The sequence below is a fragment of the Scyliorhinus torazame genome, chromosome 14 (genome assembly GCF_047496885.1).
Source record: "Scyliorhinus torazame isolate Kashiwa2021f chromosome 14, sScyTor2.1, whole genome shotgun sequence".
Taxonomy (NCBI): domain Eukaryota; kingdom Metazoa; phylum Chordata; class Chondrichthyes; order Carcharhiniformes; family Scyliorhinidae; genus Scyliorhinus; species Scyliorhinus torazame.
In genome coordinates, this window is record NC_092720.1 from 51,925,174 (window position 1) to 51,944,973 (window position 19,800).

Consider the following 19,800-nt stretch of genomic DNA (forward strand, 5'->3'; position numbering starts at 1 on the left):
CACAATCGAAAATGGAGTTAGAATTACTGGTTGTGGAATTTACATGGAAGACGCGCAGGGACGCCCACTAGAAGATATCTCTTTAAAATTGACCGGCCATCTAGGTTCACAAGCAGCAGAACTCGCAGCCATAGCCTATGTAATTCAGCACCCCAACTCTTTTCCAACTCCCGCAGACATACACTCTGACAGCCTGTATGTGTGCAACAGTTTAACAGAATTACTGCCCCTGTGGGAATCTCGAGGTTTTGTTTCAGCTGATGGAAAACCCCTACCCTCTGCCCCGTTGTTAAAGCACATTCTCCAGACAGCCTCAGATCGCACGTAAGGTATCATTAAAGTAAGAATCCATCATCGCTCCTCCCCACCTGGGAATGTAAAGGCAGACGCCTTAGCTAAAGCAGGATCACACCATGGTCACTTCTGGCAGGCACCCGAAAGTGAACCGATACACTCAGTCCAGGTTTCCCAGACCAATATTGAGGATCTATCTCAAGCCCAAAAAGCAGACACCCTCAAACAGGTTTTAGACGGCATCTTCCCAGCCCCCTATCATAAATGGAAGGACGCACTGACTGTACAGGACGGTATAATTTTTTAAAACAGAATTTATGTGTCCCCACCCAGGACACAAACCAGCTCATTTACCAATTTCATGACGGACACGGACATCAGGGGATAGACAATACCATTGCCCATTTAAGGCCTTTGAGTTGGTGGCCCGAGTTAAAAAGCGATGTAACCCATTATGTCGAGAATTGCCTTATCTGTGCTCAGAACAATCCTGAACGTTACTCAAAGAAAGGACAATTACATCGTGCCCAACCTGTGAATGGTCCTTGGACAAATTTGCAAATCAATTACATTGGCCCCCTTCCCCCTTGCAGAAACGGTTTCAAGTGCGTGCTGGTTGCAATTGACACCTTTACTAAAGGGTTGAAGCATTTCTCTCACAGACAAACACAGCAAAGGCCACCGCTAAGATTTTGACCCAACAGATATTCACACGCTGGGGTCTCCCCCGCAGTATTGAGTTAGACCAAGGTTCCCACTTCACCGGCAGAGTCATGCAAAATGTTTTAACAATTTTTGGGATCAGGCAGAAATTCCATATAGCATATCACCCCAAATCCAGTGGCATTGTCGAGAGATTGAATCGGACTTTAAAGGCGACCATTAGGAAGATGGTGCAACAGAACAATACCACGTGAGACACAGTCCTCCCATTTACTCTCATGTTTATTCGGAACACTGTTTCCAGTTCCACAGGTTTCACCCCCCACACTCTCATGACCGGACGGCCCATGAAGGATATTGAACATTTATTAGGTCTCGATCTGGCAAGCCCTACAGTAACCGCCTTCACTCACGCGAAAGCAGCCAACAGGTTACAGATACCATTAAAGCGGCACAACTCGCTGCAGCTGTCCAATTAGGTGCTAGAAGGAAGCAGAATAAAGACTGCTTTGACAAAACTGTCCACCCTGTAGAGTAGTCGGTCAGCAAGTAATGGTTTCACTTTACAACCCCAGTTCTTTCCTCTCCCCCAAATGTGCAGGACCCTACTCCATTTCGGGCAAAGTGAGCCCCTCCGTGTACAAGATAACGTACCCCAACGGTAAAACTGGTTGGTTCCACATCAACCAACTCAGTCTACGGATCACAATGTAGCCACTCCCACCACATCTCTCTGGCAATAGGAGGCGATTACGCCCCGCCCATTGGCAACCTAGTCCAACCGCTACGCCAACCCTCCCCCAGCCATGCCGGCATTTATCCCTTGTCCATGCCCACAGGTACGGACTTTCACCTTGAACTTGACTCTGATGACAGCGAGAGCCTCCCGGATTTGATTACTATCCCTGAACACTGGCGCGATCGCACTGCGATCTCGCTGCCCCCAGTCACCCCAGCCCCCGGAACCACGACTTAGCCATCTTTGATCCCATATATGTCCTCCCCCAGCCACCGCCACATCCACCGCCCGACCACAGTAACTTGCCCTCCACTCCCACCACCCCTACCCCTCGCAACAAACAAGCTCCTCTTCGGCACCGCGACAACTCTTGCAGACTAGTAAGGCATGACGATTCGGACCATCCGACGGCCCACGCGGCCAAGGCACAGAAACGGCAAACACGAGTCTGGCAACCGGGAAATGGTGATGATTCAGATACTGACTCTCGTTTCGGTAATGCTTTTACAACACTGTTTGGCACAGAACCCTGAGGTGTCCAGATGATCAGAAAGAGACACTGCCTAAGTATGAAGGTGTCCAAAGTTCTGATGGAGCCTGCCCGCCTTTTTCCTCCTTCTTCTACCACCACATGGTTTTAATTCATGTCGCCCGACACAAAATTACTCTTCTGATTCGAGGGTATGAAACCCAATGTCAGTTAAAGGCACACATTTGTTGAGAAACAGATCACTGTTCTCCCAGTCTTTATGACAAGTTTCCACACAACTACAAGCTCTTTCCGTCCACCCAGGTAGGGAATAACGGCACTAATCATCGCCCTACCCGGGGATTCCACCCATTCTTCTCCCGCAGCGGCCCACACACACCTCATGTTCCCTTCACTTCATACGGTCTGGAATGGTTCTCTACACTCTGCATTGCCTTTGGCAGGCCTTAGTTTCACCTTCTCTACTCTCTCTTTGGTTGTGGTATAACAAATGTATTTTGCAACATTCCATACGCTCACCCCTTCTTTCCTTCACCTCCCACGACCCCCTAGTTGTTCCCCACATGCTATTTACACATATGACACAATTGGTTGCTGATCACTGCTGCTATACACGCTGCTACACGCGAACTGCCTCCGAGTCCTGGGACGAAAATCTATAAAAGTGGCCACCCTGAAATTCGGCTGGTTAAGATAAGCCTCAACCACCACTGGTTGCAAGTAAAGAAAAGACTGGTCGAAGAAATTGTCCGACCACTCCCCGCATCGACCACAAGCTGCGAGAGTCTCTGTACTTTAAAAATTTGCATTTCTTGTCTCTCCAAAATGGTATTTCAAAGAAAAAAAAAATGAGGGAGTCACACATGGTGACAATCAAAATGGATAATTGGAGTAAGGAGAGAAAGACTAATAAAACGAGATATTAACCAAAGATAATAACAGATACTATGCTTGCACCCCCAGGATTACATGGAAAACAGAAAACACAGGATGAAGCAAGGACTGCTGACATGCATTTGGATCATCGCTGGACTTTTGCAACTGCGCGCGCAACGAACCTTTGTAACAAACCCTACACCTGCCCCGAACACTACCACACAACAGGCCGCCACCAGCCCAGACACTACACCACAAATAAAGGCAGAGATCGAAACCCCCACCTGGTGCGAAAACATTGCCAAATGGAACCTCCTTTCATACATAGTAGAGGCCCTTCTAGTAATTGCAATAATCCAGTGTCATTCAGACACTCCGACTCCGTAAATGGCGAGCAAAAGCCTCCTGCTCCCCGGTATATACAGTCCGAGCCCCCTTCTTTGGTATTCAACAAAACGAACTCATGTAACAATCGCTGCTAAAATATAAACCATGTACCTCTTTAACTTTATTAGGATTAAGTAGAAATGTGATGCTGCTGTTTTAAATTTTGTACTCAATATAAGTTCTTTCATATTCACCAGCAGCGTGAGAGTAGCTTAGATAGCGTTAGCTAGAGATCAACTGTGCGGATAAATTAAATGTTTTAGAGTGACCTAAATTATCGTAACCGTTAGAGATGATTTAATTTATGAATGTATTAATGAAATATTAGGTAAACGTCCATAAGATAGAGTAGAGTAGAACCTTGCCTTGACCAAGGGTGACCGGTCCACCGAGGAAGAACAGAGATCAATAGTGTGATCCACCACGCTTCGCGTTCAGGGTCAAAAGGACGGAATGTAGCCATCTAAGATAGCCACCTGCAAAGGACCATTGGGAATTATGGCCAACCCAGGACTCAGACAGATTCGGAGCCTATGTGTATCTAAAACACAGGTAACCAGGCCTGATCGAAACCCCCGCTCGTTTGCATTTTAACGGCCCATTTTCCCAGGACAATAGAACTCCAATCAAGCAACCAGTTCAGCCACAGACTGATCGGCACCACTCCCTTTACTCAGAAAGCACAACTGCCAAGGTCAATAACCGCTAAGGACCCGCCCAGCTACCAAGGCACCCGCCCCTTTATTGGCCGAAATTGAAGAGAGGGATCAAAGCCCTGTCGAACTATTGGGTCCAAGGTTAAGGACCGCCCCAAAGAGCGCAAAATCCCAGAGGGATAAAAGAGGACACAGCCATGTGTTCTGGCTCGTTTGGATCCGGCCTGTGCCAACCCAATTGCAGCAGGAACAGCAGCTAAGTTCAAGACCAACGATCGCTACCTGACGGATGAGCCCAGCAGAGACAGAGTCACTTTTTTCAAACCAGCCAAGTGAAATCCAGATAAAGGCCTTATCCATTTGCACAGTGCCAGTTGCCCTGGAGTTAAGTATAGGTTATTGTAGCTGATAGGTGTAGTTTAACTCGTAGTAGATATTGTGTTTGCATGTTGAGATAACTTTTGTGTATGTAAATAAACCATCTTTTGAACTAACTAACTGGTTGTGTGGTCAATTGATCGATATAAGGGAAGGCTTGTGGTTCACTAAGATAAATAGAAATAACCACAGTATTGGTGACACTGTTGGGACCGAAACAGAGCAACAAAGGTACAGTGCACTGAAGTTAGAAGAGCAGAAAGGGGTTCCCAGTTAAAGACAGAGCTCTGCAAGGTGCAGACCTGGAAACATCAGCTAGTGAGAAGCCAGATATCTGATGTAATCCTAAGGTTTGTGATGCCTTTACACAGCCTGTGAGGCAGTAGTCTTCTGTTGGCTTGGATGGGTATCTGAGAGATTGTGTGGAAGCTTGAATGCACATGATAGTCCAGGGCAGAGGAATACTGAAAAGAGGTTGAAATCTGGATAAAATCTTGGTAAAGGCATCAGAGATGAAGCGTTGTGAGAGACGATTCCAAAGTCTGTCCTTAGAGCGTGGAGTTTGGAAAGTCAAGAGTTCCAATGAGACCAGTTGGCTCAGTGTGACAGGCATCTGAGAAATCCACTAAAGTTGTTTTGGGTGGCATCTGCCACTTGGTTTCAGTGCCTGACTACATTTCGCCTATTGGTTTATATGCACTGTATACGTACTGAGAATATGGAGTACAAAATATATTTTGTAACTTGTGCCATCATTATAAATATGTTTATATCTATAAAGGTATAACCAGGATGAAGAAGTAGTACATTATAGTTAATCTTTCCTTGTTCAATAAATGTTTTATTCTTTTGTTAAAAGTTTATCGGCATTCCTGTGACTTCATTCAGGTCTCTAAATAAAAAAATAAAAGTTATAATCTACCGAGCTAGTATCGTAACATTAAAAAGAAAAATCCTACTCTTAACTCCTGGGTAATAATGCCTTCAGCTAGTATCCACAGCAATACAATTCCCCCCTGCCACCAATGGTTTTCTGTCCGATCAATGCCAGACATAGGGTTCACACTCTGATCAGAAGTTTTGGGCCAAACTATAATTGAGCTTTTGAGGGATGTCTTTTGTTGCTTTAAAAAATGACTATTAGCGATAAAGCGTTTTGTGCTGCAATAGACATCATAATTTGATGCAATCCAGAGTAGTGCTCTGGGGACCCAGGTTCAAATCCCGCCACAGCAGATGGTGGAATTTGAATTCAATAATATATGTGGAACTAAAAGTCTAATGATGACCATGAAACCATTGTCAATTGTCTTAAAACCCATCTGGTTCACTAATGTCCTTCAGGGAAGGAAATCTGTCACCCTTACCTAGTCTGGTCTATACGTAGCTCCAGACCCACAGCAATGTGGTCGACTCTTAACTGACCCCTCAAGGGTAATTAGGGATGGGCAATACTGTTTTACTCCATTCCCTTTGCAATAACGGCAAACATTTCACATGCCTTCCTAATCACTTGCTGTACCTGCATACTAACCTTTTGTGATTCATGTACAAGGGCACCCGGAATCCTCTGCACTATACCATTCCGTCCTCTCCACCACATTTTATTCTTCCCGCCAACCTTTTATTTTCCCACATTACAATGCTCACTCATTAACCCATCAGCTTGCAGACTCTTGGTATCCTCTTCACAACTTGCTTTCCTATCTATCTTTGTATTAGCAGCAAATTTGGTTACAATAGTCAGTCACTTCATCCAAGCAATTAATAACTGTAAATAGTCGAGGCCAGAGTACTAATTGGTCCCTGTGGCACTCCTCCAGTTACAATTTGCCAACCTAAACATGATCCATTTATCCCAACTCGTTTCCTAAATGAACCAATCCTCTACCCGTATCCCCAACACCAGAAGCTCTTATTTTGTGTCGTAATCTTTTCATGTGGCACCTTATTAAATGCCTTTTGGAAATCCAAATACACATCTACTGATTCCCCTTTATCCACCCTGCTTGTTACATCCTTAAAGAACTCCAATAAATTTGTCAAACACAATTTACCTTTCACAAAACCATAATGACTCTCCTTGATTGTACTATGATTTTCTAAATGTCTTGTTGCTACTTCCTTAATAATGGATTCTAGCATTTTCCCAATGACAAATGTTAGACTAACTGGCCTATAGTTTCCTTTGTCTCCCTCGTTACTTGAATAGTGGTGTTACAGTTGCAGTTTTCTAACCTCCTGCGACATTTCTAGAATCTAGGGAATTTTGGAAGATTACAACCAATGCATCCACCATCTCTGCAATGAATTCCTTCAAGACCCGAGGATGCAGGCCACCCAGTCATGGGGATTTCGTCCGACTAGTTTTCCTAACACTTTTTCTTCTAGTGATCATGATTTTTTAAAAGTTTGTTATTCCCTTGCTTTTGCCTCCACTTCTCTACTATTCTTGGGATCATGATTTTTTTTAACGTGAAGCCAGGTACAAAATACTTGTTCAAAGTCTACCATTTCCTTGTTTCCCATTATTAATTCCCCAGCCTAACTCTCCAAGGGACCAATGTTCATTTTGTACACTTGCAGAAGCGTTTATTATCTGTTTTTAATATTCCTTGCTAGCTTTCACTCATACTTCAATTTCTCCCTTTTAGGTTAAGTCATCCTTAACTGGTTCCTAAATATTCCCAACCTCAGGCCTACCACTAATCTTTGCGACATTGTACATCTTTGGATATCATCCTTACCAAGATTTTAAAACACACTATACCCTGATTATCATCTCCAATAAGCAATGGGCTATGGCAAACACAAGGGAGACAGCCAGATTAAATACACAACACATTAAATGCTTTCAGTCATAAAGTGCTCTTTATTTGAAAATAGCACCAAACGGACAAATCATGTGAAGTTTTGCTTCTGATTCAAACCTTTACATCTTCAAATAAAATTGTTTTCCCAAATGTAGCATTTATTTATAAAAGCAAAAGATCAAACAGGCTGAACAAAAAGGTAAAAGGAAGTAGTGAAAATAAATTAGGAAGATGAGAAAATATGAAAATGCCATGAGTCAAGTAGAAACCAATAATTTATATACACAGCAAGATGACTCATTGGGTAATATTTAATGGAGACAATTGGGATCTCACCCACTAGCTTAAGAGCTGGAAAGAGACCTTCGTCACCTCTCTTAAAGAGGTCCACCAAATTAAGTGCCACTCACGAAGTTAACTGGAGAGTGATGGGCCTTTCCCAGAATCATGGACCCTGGGACAGGAATCCAGCTGGCCGAAGCTGCTGGCCAATATTGAATAGAAGTGCAACTGGGGAGGTGGTGGCTGCTGCGGGTACAACATCCACCTGAGGCCTAGGATTGTCACTGGATCCCAGGTCATAGGTGAGTGATGGCAGGATGGGGGTGTGAGGTCGTGGATGAGGAGAGTCAGCAGCAAGGGCTGGGCAATGGTTCTCAGCAGACCCAACCCTTCCTGATCCTGGGTCCCTCGATGAGACTCCAAATGTATCTGAACAAGGGATTGACCTACCTGCCTCCCTGCGTACCCGAGCCTGCAAGCGATTGCAGACACGTTTGCTTGTCGTGGTCTCCTTTGGTGAGCCACCCACCATCCCGCCTCATTAAATGCCTCCCACCACCAAAGGTATTAAATTCCACCTATGACTTTTATCCACTCTATGATACTTATGTACCCATGAAATACAAACATTTACAATATTCACAAATTTCAAAACAAACGTAACAATTGTTTAGAAATAGGAGATATGAGCATCAGAGACTCAACTTGACTTAAAAAAAATAAAAAAGAAAGTTTGATTCGATCATAACAATAATTGACCAATGGCAGAATAATTCTTCCCTGAAATAATAATGTCCCAATTGGGATTGACAATGAACATGATCCCTTTCCAAAAATTCTTTTTCAATGAGGGTGTTCCTCTAAAATGAAGCAGAGCATACCTTTTAACTAAACAAATGGAGTGTAATGAAGATCTCATAACGTGATTTTCGTATTTCGAAAGCTTGAATTGTCTCTGTGAAAGAAGATTAGAGAATATATTATGGTGTGCATTTAATAACATTAGGTTGAAACTACTGGCGGGATCTTCCGGCCTTCCAGTCCTGCCGACGGTGTGCCTCCACTGCGGGTTTCCCGGCTGCCTGGGGTGGATTCAATGGGAAATCACACTGATAGCAGCGGGATCAGAAGAACCCGCTGCTGGCCAATGGCTGGCCACCTCCCACCGCCAAGAAACACACCGTGGGGAGGCCAGAGAATCTCGCGCCATATCTCTGCACATAATTTCAGTTGGTGGAAATAAGTTACAAATATTACGGCATTTATTATACCCCATGTAAAAAAGTAAACCAATTCAATCTCTGCTAAATGTATTGTTAATAGTTTCCAGAACACTATGCAACTAACTTTATTCCATGAAATGAACATTATAATTACTTTATTTCAAAGATGTTGTGAACTAAGAAATGCACAGTACTGTGTTGAATTTTATTCACCATTTTATACTCTGCATTGCAAATTGAGTGAACTTCATTATTATGGACATTATACAATTGTACTATAGTTTTTGTAAGAAAAACTTATATCCATCAATCAGCTTTACACTTGACGGGTACTGTTCGCAACAAATTACAATCATGTGTTTTCTACGTTAAGACTGGAAGAATCAGATAGAATTAAGTCCAATATAAAGTGAGTTCCAATTAGCCAAGTGTTTCAGCAATACTTAAGGAATATAAAGTAACCCCCTTTAGAATTATCTTCCTTACGATTTCCATATAATCTATCCTTCACATACTACTGAACCGAGCCAGAGCAATATAATCTGCCCCACTGTATGGCAACCCAGTTCTATTTTAACAGAAATAGTGGAGTCAGTGCGAACAAAATTTTATCTCAAGATAAAAAGTCCAAATTGCCCCAAACAGCATGAAAGGAAGGACAATGTACGTGCAGGATAAATTGCATGGAAAGAAAGCGGAAGACCATATCCTAAAAAGGGAAGTAATCTTTCCTACTTTCTAATTCACTTACACTCCACAAACTGCATGAATCATTTGTTTATTGAAATCACCTTTGATCCATTGTTGGTAGGGCAGGTTGAGGGGGTGGTTAATAACACAAATCACCCTGGGCTTCATCAACATAGCCATAGAGTACAAAAGCCAAGGACATTATGTTAAATCTGTATAGGACATGGTTCGAACTCAATTGAAGTATAGCGTCCAGCTTTGGGCACCAGTTTTTAGAAGGGATGTGAAGCTACTGGAGAGGGTGCACAAAGGATTCACAATGGTTCCTGGGATGAGGAACTGCAGTTATGTAGAAAGATTGGAAATGCTATCCTTGGAGGAGATTTGATAGAGGTATTCAAAATCATGAGGGGTACGGACAGTAGAGATAGGGAGAAACTGTTCTTATTGGTTGATGGATCGAGAACCAAAAGGCACAGATGATAATTGGCAAAAGCAATGGCGATAAGGATAAACATTTTCATGCAAACCTGCAATGTTCTGCATGAGACTGGTAGAAGCAGGGCCAATTAAAGCTTTCCAAAGGGAATTGAATCATTATCTGAAAAAAAAAGGGGGGTGGTACTGGCATGAACCAAGTTGCTCCGTCAGATGGCCAGTACTGACTCGATTGACTTCCTTCTGTACTGGAACCATTCTTCGAACGTACCCTCTTCAGAACACTGATTTAAGTAGTAATTTGAGAGAGGATACAGAAGTTGCTCCAAGTAGTTATGAATATAAGTCAATGAAGCATGATTTTAAAACGTAGGTCCCAAGTACAATAAGTTTTTATTTTACTTGGATTACTGACATGATATAAGAAATATGTTCCACTACCCTCATCACAATATTTTTTTGGCCATCAGTAACAGTTTCAGCCAATAATAACAAAGCAATTATTTCAAAAAATGTCACTTGTATGTCTGTAGTGTACATGACGATTAAAAAAAACGCAATAAAATTCACATCAAGCCATCAGAGAAATGTATTCGTGGAATAAATTAAACTCTTGAAATAATTAAACAGAAATATTTGCAAGGACAAATTAAACTCAATGCCATAAATTGACAATGAACACAGGTAGAAAGTTCATTTACTTACCATGCAAAAGAAGGGACAGGAGATAATAGAAAATAAATTTGAGGTCCAAGGAGAACATACAGGGTGCTGCTGCTCTGTTTCTCTGTTTCTAAATAAGGCGGTCAATGTGGTCTCCTTCCTTAATCCTAATTATGTTTGCTTTAGAGTCGCCAGGTATCTCGCGATACCGCCACAAGGTTCAAACCCGAATACTGATCAAAGAGCCAATACACCAGTTAGTTAGTTCAAAGTCAATACTATTTATTTACACACACAGTAAGATCTACACATGCACAAAGTACTACAAACTAAACTATTTCTAACGCTAATGCCTATACTTAGCTTCGGGTGCCCACTCAGTCAGAGGAACAATGGCCGTTGTTCGGATCTGAGGCTGTTGGGTTCGAAGGTATACAAGAGAACAGCTAAGGTCGTCCGTCAGGTAGTGAGCGTTGACCTTGGACTTACTTGCTTCTGGTGCAGCTGGTGGGCGGGTCTCTCCGCTTTGAGAGCCGAGTCCAAGAGAGCGATTCTCTCTCGGGGTTTTTTTCTTATGCCCGGAGGGGCTTCGCGCGCTTTTGGGCGGGCCTTAAACTTGGCCCCAATTAATTGGGCCGCTTCTCGATCACTGGTATTGATCTTGACCAATAAAGGGGTGGATGCCCTGATGGCTGGGCGTGTCTTAGGCCGTTGGCCTTGCTTTGTTTGCGCTTTCGGTTTGGGGTACTGGCGCCGGGATGTCTGGAGCTGTATCGGTTGCTTGAGTATCTTTCCTTTGTTCCCAGAGATGGGCCATCAATATGTTAATTGACCTACAGTTTCAGTCCCGTCTGGGAGCTGCCTTCCCAATACGCATACAGGCTATGTGCCTGCTTGCTTTCCTAACATTGTCCATTACATTCATTGCGAGCATCCATTTTGTATTCTGGAAGTGGCCATCCCAGATGGCTACAGTGCAAAAGAGCTGCAGTAAATTGTCTTGGCCCATAACTTCCAAGTTCTGGGATATCATAGCGGGGGTAACCCAAAGATGTGCTGGTACTCTGGATGGAAATTGTCCCATTGGGCAAACGCAGCATGGGTTCATAAAGGGCAGGTCGTGCCTAACTAATTTAGTGGAATTTTTTGAGGACATTACCAGTGCGGGGAGCCAATGGATGTGGTATATCTGGATTTCCAGAAAGCCTTTGACAAGGTGCCACACAAAAGGTTGCTGCATAAGATAAAGATGCATGGCATTAAGGGTAAAGTAGTAGCATGGATAGAGGATTGGTTAATTAATAGAAAGAAAAGAGTGGGGATTAATGGGTGTTTCTCTGGTTGGCAATCAGTAGCTAGTGGTGTCCCTCAGGGATCAGTGTTGGGCCCACAACTGTTCACAATTTACATAGATGATTTGGAGTTGGGGACCAAGGGCAATGTGTCCAAGTTTGCAGACGACACTAAGATAAGTGGTAAAGCAAAAAGTGCAGAGGATACTGGAAGTCTTCAGAGGGATTTGGATAGGCTAAGTGAATGGGCTAGGGTCTGGCAGATGGAATACAATGTTGACAAATGTGAGGTTATCCATTTTGGTAGGAATAACAGCAAAAGGGATTATTATTTAAATGATAAAATATTAAAACATGCTGCTGTGCAGAGAGACCTGGGTGTGCTAGTGCATGAGTCACAAAACGTTGGTTTACAGGTGCAACAGGTGATTAAGAAGACAAATGGAATTTTGTCCTTCATTGCTAGAGGGATGGAGTTTAAGACTAGGGAGGTTATGCTGCAATTGTATAAGGTGTTAGTGAGGCCACACCTGGAGTATTGTGTTCAGTTTTAAGACCATAAGACATAGGAGTGGAAGTAAGGCCATTTGGCCCATCGAGTCCACTCCGCCATTCAATCATGGCTGATTTCAACTCCATTTACCCGCTCTCTCTCCATAGCCCTTAATTCCTCGAGAAATCAAGAATTTATCAACTTCTGTCTTAAAGACACTCAACGTCCCGGCCTCCACCGCCCTCTGTGGCAATGAATTCCACAGACCCACCACTCTCTGGCTGAAGAAATTTCTCCACATCTCTGTTCTAAAGTGACTCCCTTTTATTCTAAGGCTGTGCCCCCGGGTCCTAGTCTCCCCTGCTAATGGAAACAACTTCCCTACATCCACCCTATCTAAGCCATTCATTATCTTGTAAGTTTCTATTAGAACTCCCCTCAACCTCCTAAACTCCAATGAATATAATCCCAGGATCCTCAGACGTTCATCGTATGTTAGGCCTACCATTCCTGGGATCATCCGTGTGAATCTCCGCTGGACCCGCTCCAGTGCCAGTATGTCCTTCCTGAGGTGTGGGGCCCAAAATTGCTCACAGTATTCTAAATGGGGCCTAACTAATGCTTTATAAAGCTTCAGAAGTACATCCCTGCTTTTATATTCCAAGCCTCTTGAGATGAATGACAACATTGCATTTGCTTTCTTAATTACGGACTCAACCTGCAAGTTTACCTTTAGAGAATCCTGGACTAGGACTCCCAAGTCCCTTTGCGTGTTTTGGTCTCCTTACTTGAGAAAGGACGTACTGGCACTGGAGGGTGTGCAGAGGAGATTCACTAAGTTAATCCCAGAGCTGAAGGGGTTGGATTACGAGGAGAGGTTGAGTAGACTGGGACTGCACTCGTTGGAATTTAGAAGGATGTGGGGGGATCTTATAGAAACATATAAAATTATGAAGCGAATAGATAGGATTGATGCGGGCAGGTTGTTTCCACTGGCGGGTGAAAGCAGAACTAGGGGGCATAGCCTCAAAATAAGGGGAAGTAGATTTAGGACTGAGTTCAGGAGGAACTTCTTCACCCAAAGGGTTGTGAATCTATGGAATTCCTTGCCCAGTGAAGCAGTAGAGGCTCCTTCATTAAATGTTTTTAAGATAAAGATAGATAGTCTTTTGAAGAATAAAGGGATTAAGGGTTATGGTGTTCGGGCCGGAAAGTGGAGCTGAGTTCACAAAAGATCAGCCATGATCTCATTGAATGGTGGAGTAGGCTCGAGGGGCCAGATGGCCTACTCCTGCTTCTAGTTTTTATGTTCTTATGTACTCCAGCTATAAATCCCTCACGTTAGAATCAATTATCAAGGATGTAATATCATGACATTTGGAAAGCCAAAACACTATCCATCAGAGTCAGCATTGTTTTATGACGGGCAAATCATGTTTGACTAATTTTCTAGAGTTCTTTGAAGATATAACAAGCAAAGTGGATAATGGGGATCCTGTAGATGTAGTATATCTGGACTTCCGGAAGGCATTTCCTAAGGTGCCGCACAGAAGATTAATTCACAAGGGATTAGACGTAATTTATTAGCTTGGATAGAAGACTGGCTGACAGACAGGAGACAGAGAGTTGGAATAAATGGGTCTTTGTCTGGATGGCAAAATGTAACTAGTGGGGTTCCACAAGGTTCAGTCCTTGGGCCCCAGCTATTTACAATCTATATTAACGACTTGGATACAGGGGTCGAAGGTTCTGTAGCCAAATTCGCAGATGACACAAAAATAGGTGGGACAGTAAGTTGCAATGAGGAAATAAGGATCTTACAAATGGATATAGATAGGTTAGGAGAGTGGGCCAAAATGTGGCAGATGGAGTTTAACGTGGATAAGTGTGAGGTCATGCATTTTGGACGAAACAAATGGAAAGGCAACTTATTATCGAAATGGGGAGAGACTTTGGGGTGCTCTGGTGCAGAGGGATCTGGGTGTCCTCGTGCCTGAGTCACAGAAAACGAGCATGCAGGTGCAGCAGATAAGGAAAGCAAATGGAACGTTGTCATTTAGAGCAAAAGGAATTGAGAATAATGGTAAGGAAGTGTTATTGATACAAGGCATTGGTAAGACCGCACCTGGAGTATTGTGCATGGTTTGTGTCCCCTCATTGAAGGAAAGATGTAGTGACATTGGAGGAGGTTCACTACATTGATTCCAGAGATGAGGGGTTTCTCGAATGAGGAGAGATTGAACAGTTTAGGCCTATATTCTCTGGAGTTTAGAAGAATGAGGGGAGACCTAATTGAGGTCAACAGGATGATAAAAGGTATGGATAAAGTAGACGTCGAGCAGATGCTTCCTCTTGGAGGGCATTGTAAAACGAGGTCATAATCTTAGAATAAGAGGTAGCAAATTTAAAACAGAGTTGAGGAAAAACTACATCTCCCAAAGGTTGTGAATCTGTGGAATTCGCTACCCCAGAGTGTGGTGGATGCAGGAGTGAGTAAATTTGAGGAGTTAAGACAGATTTTTAATTTGTAATGGGTTGAAGGGTTATGGAGAACGGGCAGGACAGTGGAATTGAGACCATGATGGTATCAGCCATGATCACATTGAAGGTGTTTAGGCTTGGGAAGCTAAATTGCTTACTCCTGCTCCTGGGAAGGAGGTGCTCTGGTAGATTTTGAAATCCAGCACTTGGTTTGTCGGTAACAGATGAGGAACATATCAGCCATGATAGAATGGCGAAGCAGACTCAATAGACCGAATGGCCTAATTCTGCTCCTTTATCTTATGAACTTATAATATCTCATTCAACAAGGATGAAAGTAAAACAGAGAATGAGCCCTGGTATTTTACAAGCACGAGCCTTTTTGAGCAAACAAAGTGTTGTTCTTTGGGGACATAAGAATAATTTATTACTAGAAGCAAAAGACGTGCAGTCTTTAAACTCAAGGGACGGTTCCCAAAATAAATTTCAACCTGGTCAAAATAACTTGAACAAAAAAAACTGCAAACAAGTTAGTTAGAAATCAAATCATAAAGCAATTCATAATTCTAAAGCACTATCACCTTTTTCTGGTTGAACAGCGAGACGCTGTTGCCGAAAACAAGAGAAAAAGAATGCAGGTGAAGATCATACCTCAGCATTTTACACTGAGACATTGCATGGTTTATCCAAATCTCAAAATGGATAATCAATCTGACAATTTATTCCTGTTGGGTGACAGACTTGATGCAATGATATGTGGAAGATAAAAGAATTAGGATATGTTGTTAATAATTGATAGCACATGATATATTCAATTCTGGAAAGCTCAATGCGAGTAAAAGCAGATTTTTTTTCTCTCTCAAGTTATTACGGATAGCTTTGATGGGCTGATTGATTGCAAGGTGAAACCACCTGAACATATTACTCTGCTGTGGCTTTAGGAAAGCCGGAACTGTAAAATATAGCAATTTGGTTCTCTGACTTCCATTGGTCAAAGGTGGGAATGCATTCTGATAAATTTAAGACTGTTCAAAAATTGGATATGAACTGATGAGGGTCAAGCTGGAGTTTACACTGTGACCCTCTAATCAAAGGGCAGCAGTTAAAAAATATACATTGGTTTGTTTGGTTATTCCAACAAATGTAAGGCATTTATCAGATCGAATGACTTAATGCAATCTCAAAGGGGGCTAGGGTAATAGATAAAGGACTGTAGTTGAGCAGTCAAGTAAATTAATTGAATTTAAATAAATCCTATCCTCAATTCTAACCTCGACTGAATTATATAGCAAGGATATTGTTGTATTTTCATGTAGAATAGCTGAAACAAATTACTGGTTTTGGTGATCATTTACCAGTATTTAAATGATTCTAAGACACACACAACTCCAGATATTTATGCTGGGCAGTCACGCAAAACTACATAATACCACACAGTATGAGATGACTTTTAGAAAATAAAGGAGCACTAAATAAATGCACAGAATAAACATTGTTTTCTTTGTGAATAACTAAAATAATTGCAATATTTTAAAATAAGAGCTGAAGATAGGTATGTCATTAAATTTCGAGGCATTAGAACTTTGCAAATTCTTTCATTGTGCTCTGCAGTAGATTATCCAACTGGAAAATATAATGGGGACAACTATTCACGATGCGCTAAACTGCAGACCCAGGAAACTATCCTCTCGCTATTGGCATCAGTCCCATTGCTTTTGCTCTGCTGAGAATCCTAACACAAGTAACACATGTAAAGTGTCAGGATAAACAGTTTCATTTTTCTGCACAACTGCCTAACTTGATAAAGAACAGATGGTTCATTGCAGGGCCTGTTTTCGGTGTTCTTATAAAATAAAATTTGCAACATTTAAATGATTTTTTAAAAATACCATAATAAAACCTGCAATTCCAAAATAGAATGAAATGGAAATGTTTTATGTTTCTCAAATAGAAAGGTAGTTAAATATTTATGATCAAACACAATCCCACTGATCCAACTCTACCATATGAATTCCAGGTAGAATCACAAACAAATCATGGGATGTGTCATGTTGGGTGCTCTGCTACACAGACGAACCAACACGATTGTGGATGGTACAACTCAATTTTATTACTAACAATATTTACAATGGTAAACTGGTTACTGTGGTTCGTTCATTACCCTTGAATCTGTGGACCTATCCCTAACACTATCTTGGAGTGGCACTCAGCACATGGTGGATGTCTGAGTGGCTTGCTGTGAGCTCTGTGCCCTGAGCTGTCTCCTGCTGGAATGAGCGGGAAGTGTCGTGTTCCCCGTTTTATAGTGTGTATGCTCTTGCCTGTGGTGTTGTGTGTGTATTGATTGGTCCGTTGATCTGACCATCAGTATGTATGCATGTTTGCACCATGATGTTTACCTGAATATCATGACATCCCTTTTTTTACAAGAACATGTGCCTATGTGGTTATAAATAGATATGTGTACTGAGTGCAGCTGAATGTGTGTGTGTGCAATATCCTACAGCATGTACATGAGGCTAAACTATATACATGGGGCGATGTCAGGTGCAACAGAGCAACGAGGTTGTACCATAAACAAAACACGTGGAAATGTTAAACGTCAAAACGAACTCCTGTAATGACAAGGAAAAAGAGAAACATATTAACACAGTGGTATGATACATCAGTGAGCTCAATGTTCAAACAGGCTCATAAGTCCAGCCTAGTAGGTGGGCGACGAATTTGGGTTGACCGCTTCAAGGGTAGGCCAGGATTCACCGGCTGAGGAATGGGCCTGGCCACGGGCGACGATGGAATGGGCATGGTGGCAGGAAGCTCCATGAAGTCGACATCAGGAACAACAGAAGGGCGTGGCACCGGTGTAAGTTTCCGTAGCGAGCGTGGAAGCAGGCGAAGAGCCCGGTGATTGTGCCTGCGAATGGAGCCATCAGGCATGCGAACCAGGAACGAGTGGGGAGCCACGCGTCGGAGAACTTCGGCAGGTGCTGACCAGCCACCTTCTGGTAGGTGGATGCAGACATCGTCACCAGGCGCCAGGGCGGGAAGATCAGTTGCCCGTGTGTCATGTGCCACCTTCTGGCGAACGCGCTGTTGCATTCTGTGCAGTACTGGAGCATGGTTGGTTGTGGGGACCAGAATGGATGGCACAGTGGTCCTGAGGGCGCGGCCCATCAACAGCTGGGCTGGTGAGAGGCCAGTGGCTAGTGGGGCCGAGCGATAGGCTAGCAGGGCTAAGCAGAAATCTGATCCGGCAGCAGCAGCCTTGCAGAGGAGCCGCTTGACGATGTGAACGCCCTTCTCCGCCTTTCCATTGGACTGGGGATGCAGAGGGCTGGAAGTCACGTGTGTGAAGCCATACGAAGCAGCAAAGGAAGACCATTCGTGGCTGACAAAACAGGGCCCATTGTCCGGCATGACAGGAATCGGAATGCCGTGGCGAGCGAAGGTGTCTTTGCAGGCCCTTATGACAGTGGACGATGTCAAATCGTGCATGCGTATGACCTCTGGATAGTTTGAAAAGTAATCTATGACGATTACATAGTCCCTGCCAAGCGCGTGAAAAAGGTCCATACCCACCTTCACCCAGGGGGACGTCACCAGCTCATGGGGCTGAAGCGTCTCAGGAGGTTGCGCCGGCTAAAGCTTTTGGCAGGTGGGGCAGTTGAGCACCATATTGGCAATGTCATCACTGATGCCCGGCCAGTATACCGCCTCTCGGGCCCTCCGTCTGCACTTCTCGACCCCCAGATGGCCTTCGTGTAGTTGGTCGAGTACCAGCTTGTGCATGCTGTGTGGAATCACAATCCGGTCCAGCTTTAGGAGTACACCATCAATGACGGCCAAGTCGTCCCGGACATTGTAGAACTGCGGGCACTGTCCTTTGAGCCACCCTCCCGTCATGTGGCGCATCACACGTTGTAGAAGAGGGTCAACCGCAGTCTCCCGGCAAATACTGGCCAGACTGGAGTCATCGGCTGGCAGAATTGCCGATGTGAAGGCCACCTGCGCTTCGAACTGACAGACGAACCCCTCCGAGTCGGGCGGTGTGCTCACTGCTCGAGATAAGGCATCCGCAATGATAAGGTCCTTTCCCGGGGTGTAGACCAGTTGGAAGTCATACCTCCTGAGTTTGAGTAGGATGCGCTGGAGGCGAGAGGTCATCTCGTTCAGGTCCTTGTGTATGATGCTGACCAGGGGACGATGGTCAGTCTCAACGGTAAACTGGGGGAGACCATACACGTAGTCATGGAACTTGTCTATTCCGGTTACCAAACCCAGGCACTCCTTTTCGATCTGCGCGTAGCGCTGTTCTGTGGGGGTCATGGCCGCGAGGCATAGGCGACCGGGGCCCATGACGCAGTGTCATCCCGCTGTAGGAGTACCGCCCCAATGCCGGACTGTCTGGCATCAGTCGAAATTTTAGTGTCACGAGATGTGTCGAAAGACAACCGGGCTGTAGTGAGCTTAATTTTGAGCTCCTCCCATTCCTTCTGGTGTGCGGGCAGCCACTGGAACTCTGTGGACTTCTTGACTAGGTGGCGAAGAGCCGTCGTGTGGGAGGCAAGGTTGGGAATGAACTTCCCCAGGAAGTTGACCATGCCTAGGAAGCGTAGCACTGCTTTCTTGTCTGCCGGCTGCGGCATGGCTGTAATGGCGCTCACCTTGTCTGCATCCGGACGGACCCCTGACCGGGATATGTGGTCCCCCAGAAACTTCAGCTCAGTTTGGCCGAAAGAACACTTGGCTCAGTTGAGGTGCAGGCCATTTTCCCGTATCCACGCAAAGACGCGCTGGAGACTATTGATGTGCTCCTGTGGTGTGGTGGACCAGATGATGACGTCGTCAACGTAGACGCGCACCCCTTCGATGCTCTCCATCATCTGCTCCATGATCCTGTGAAAGACCTTGGATGCCGAGATGATGCCAAACGGCATTCTGT

General features: G+C 44.0%; 1 protein-coding gene across 2 annotated transcripts in view; it reads right to left on the reverse strand.

Annotated features, from left to right (window-relative positions):
- Positions 1-19,800, reverse strand: part of eif4e2 (eukaryotic translation initiation factor 4E family member 2) — a 126,842-nt gene that overhangs the window by 16,171 nt on the left and 90,871 nt on the right. The window contains exon 7 of one of the 2 annotated variants that reach the window (XM_072474187.1): positions 8,460-8,533. In XM_072474187.1, the coding sequence (XP_072330288.1) occupies positions 8,494-8,533 (40 nt within the window). In that variant the 3' untranslated portion in view covers positions 8,460-8,493. Of the gene's footprint in view, positions 1-7,335; positions 8,534-19,800 lie in introns of those variants that run through there. The other variant, XM_072474186.1, reaches the window with a different exon arrangement.